General features: G+C 44.4%; 1 protein-coding gene across 1 annotated transcript; it reads left to right on the top strand.

Moving 5' to 3' along the window:
* Positions 1-2,392: 2,392 nt before the first annotated feature.
* On the top strand, positions 2,393-3,001 carry LOC136495702 (secreted RxLR effector protein 161-like). The gene has a single exon (XM_066491561.1). The coding sequence runs from the start codon at positions 2,393-2,395 to the stop codon at positions 2,999-3,001; it is 609 nt and encodes a 202-aa protein (XP_066347658.1).
* The last annotated feature ends 230 nt before the right edge of the window (positions 3,002-3,231 follow it).

Genomic DNA, 3,231 nt, shown 5'->3' with positions numbered 1-3,231 from the left:
AGTAGAGTTGTGTATATAGTTTGCCACTACAACTCAACAAAGAGTTCAGATTTGCCATCTCCTCTACAGAGCTCTAGCCAACGCTGGTGCTTGTACTGTGTGTGTACTCTGTTCTCCCTTCCTTCTTCTACCTCTGACCATAGTGTGTGATCGAACAACATCTGTCATGCTCGGCCGTGGTCGGCAAGACTGGTGAGTGGTCGACTCACCTGAGCCAGTGATCTTGTGGGCTAACAAGGTGGTGTACCATTAGTTCAGAAACCTGATCAAGTGTGTCAGTCTTGCTTGGCTGTAAAGCAGACTAGAGTACCTTTTCCACACTCAACACATTGGAGAGCAGATGAGCCTCTAGAGTTGGTGCATGTAGACATGTGTGGGCCTATCACACCAGCCACAGTAGGTGGCGACAAATATTTTATGTTGTTGATAGATGATTGCACAAGGTGGAGCACTGTGTTTATGTTGAATTCCAAGGATCAAGCAATAGATGCCTTTGTCAAATTCAAAGCTCAGGCAGAGAATAGGTTCGGGCACTAGATCAAGGTACTCAGGTCAAATAGAGGAGGTGAGTTCTTAGCTGGTGTGTTTCACGGAGTGTGTGATGAAGCTGGAATCAAGAGACAGTTCACAGCTCCATACTCACCACAATAGAATGGAGTTGTGGAGAGGAAGAACAAGACAGTTATGGAAATGGCATGAGCTTTGTTGAAAAGTATGAAGATCCCTAGAAGGTTTTGGGCAGAAGCAGTCAGACATTCAGTGTATCTACTGAATAGGTTACCAACCAAGGCAATTGGTGACAGAACTCCATATGAGGCATGGAATGGCAGGAGGCCACATCTTGGTCACTTGAGGATTTTTGGGTGCAAGGGCCATGTTAGACCAGGAGTGTCACATTTGAAAAAGCTTGATGATAGAAGTGTGCCAATGGTTTACTTGGTCATAGAAGATGGCAGTAAAGCTCACAGGATGTACAACCCTCAAAACAACAAAATTGTGGTTAGTAGAGATGTTGTATTTGAGGAAGCAGTGATATGGAGCTAGGATGTTGCAGAAACTGAAGATTTTTCAGTGGAACTAGAGAATGGTCAATTCTTTCCTCAAATCATTTCAACAGTTGTTGATGATGGAAATGCTTAGGATGATCATCAGTCAGGTGATTTAGGAGGAGCAGACAGTGGTGGACAACATTTAGTTGCAGGGGGAGGTACTGAATCAGCAGGAGCTGGGAGGCATTCAGTTACTGTTCACAGTCCGGCAACAACAGTGTAGTCTGCAGCACCACAGTATTTAGGTCAGAGCTCAGGGTGGAATCATGATATGATGGATGTTTATGATAGTGATAACTTTGATGAAACTCCATAGAGATTCAGGAGTCTCAATGAGGTCTATCAAAATTCTAATGAGATTGAGTTAAATTCTGACACTGAAATAGAAGCTTTACTAGCAGTCATGGAGGAGCCCTCTTGTTTCAGATATGTAGTGACTAATCCAGAATGGGTTGAGGCCATGGATAGTGAGATCCAGTCAATCTGCAAGAATGGGACTTGGGAGCTTGCTGTGTTACCACCTGGATAGAAGCCAATTGGGCTCAAATGGGTTTACAAGCTCAAGAGGAATTCTGATGGAGAGGTGGTGAAACATAAGGCCAGGTTGGTTGCTAAGGGCTATGTGCAGAAGCAAGGTGTTGACTTTGAAGAAGTGTTTGCACATGTTGCTAGGCTAGATACAATCAGATTGATTTTGGCCCTAGCTGCAAATAGAGGCTAGCAAGTACATCACCTTGATGTCAAATCTGCTGTTCTTAATGGTGAATTGGAAGAGGAGGTGTATGTAGCACAACCAGAAGGCTATGTTGAGAAGGGAAAAGAACAAATGGTTCTGAAGCTAAGTAAAGCCCTATATGGTTTGAGACAGGCACCAAGAGCCTGGAATATGAAGCTTGACAAGACTCTGAAGATGTTGGGGTTCAGCAAGTGTGCAAGTGAACCAGCTGTGTATAAAAGAGGTGTTGGGAAAATGCAGTGATACTTGGGGTGTATGTGGATGACTTGATTGTGACAGGAGAGGATATCTCAGAAGTGGCAAACTTAAAGAAGCAAATGACTTCACAGTTTGAGATGAGTGACTTGGGATTATTATCATTCTATCTTGGGATTGAAGTAGAGCAGCAAGAAGATTGCATCACAATCAAGCAAACTAGTTATGCCAAGAAAGTATTGTCTCAATTTGGGATGATGGATTGTAATCCCACAAAATTCCCAATGGACCCAGGTGCTAAACTTGATGCAGACAAACAGGGGAGAGAGTTGATGCTACTGCATGCAGGAGGATCATTGGGTGTCTCAGGTACTTGCTACACACAAGACCTGATCTCTCTTTCTCTATTGGCATGGCAAGCAGGTTTATGGAGAAACCAACAATGATGCACATGAAGGCTGTCAAGCAGATCATGAGATACTTGAAGGGAACACTGAGATTTAGTTTGGTGTATACTCAAGGGAGAGAAGAAGAACTGTTGGTGGGTTACACTGACAGTGATGTTGGTGGAGATCTTGTTGGAAGAAGGAGCACTGGTGGAATGGCATTCTATCTTAATGAAGGGCTAGTGTCCTGGAGCTCTCACAAGGAGAAAACAGTGGCATTGTCATCCTGTAAAGCAGAATTTATGGCAGCAATAGAGGCAGCCAAACAGGCATTGTGGCTCAGGACATTGTTGAGTGAGCTAATTGCAACACAGCCAAGGATAGTGACACTGTTTGTGGACAACAACTCAGCCATTGCTTTGATGAACAACCCTGTGTTTCATGGCCGTAGCAACCACATTGATATTAAGTATCATTTCATCAGAGAATGTGTTGAGCGTGGGCAAATTCTGGTGAAGAGAGTTTGTACCACTGAAAAGAAAGCAGATGCACTGACAAAGCCTTTGCCGGCAGTGAAGCTTGGTGTCATGAGGCATCTGTTGGGTGTTCGAGAGCTCAGTGAGCATCAAGCATAAGGGGGAGATTGTTGGAGTAATCTTGATGTTCACTGATGAAGCTGGAGCTGCAGTGAAGCTGGTGAAGCGGGAGCAGCAGCAAGTTTGAATTCAAGTGTTGGCGGGAACAGTTGACAAGGCTGGAGCCGGGTGACCGCACCCACATCGTGCGCTGAGAGCAGCAGTTGCATTTTATCCAACTTGTATCTTGTATCTAGTCATTTTTCATTCAGTAAGAGCGTGTGTAAGCT

This window comes from Miscanthus floridulus, chromosome 12 (assembly GCF_019320115.1).
Source record: "Miscanthus floridulus cultivar M001 chromosome 12, ASM1932011v1, whole genome shotgun sequence".
NCBI classification, from domain to species: Eukaryota; Viridiplantae; Streptophyta; class Magnoliopsida; order Poales; family Poaceae; genus Miscanthus; species Miscanthus floridulus.
Note: the sequence above shows the minus strand (reverse complement) of the source record. Positions and strands in the feature narration are given on the sequence as shown.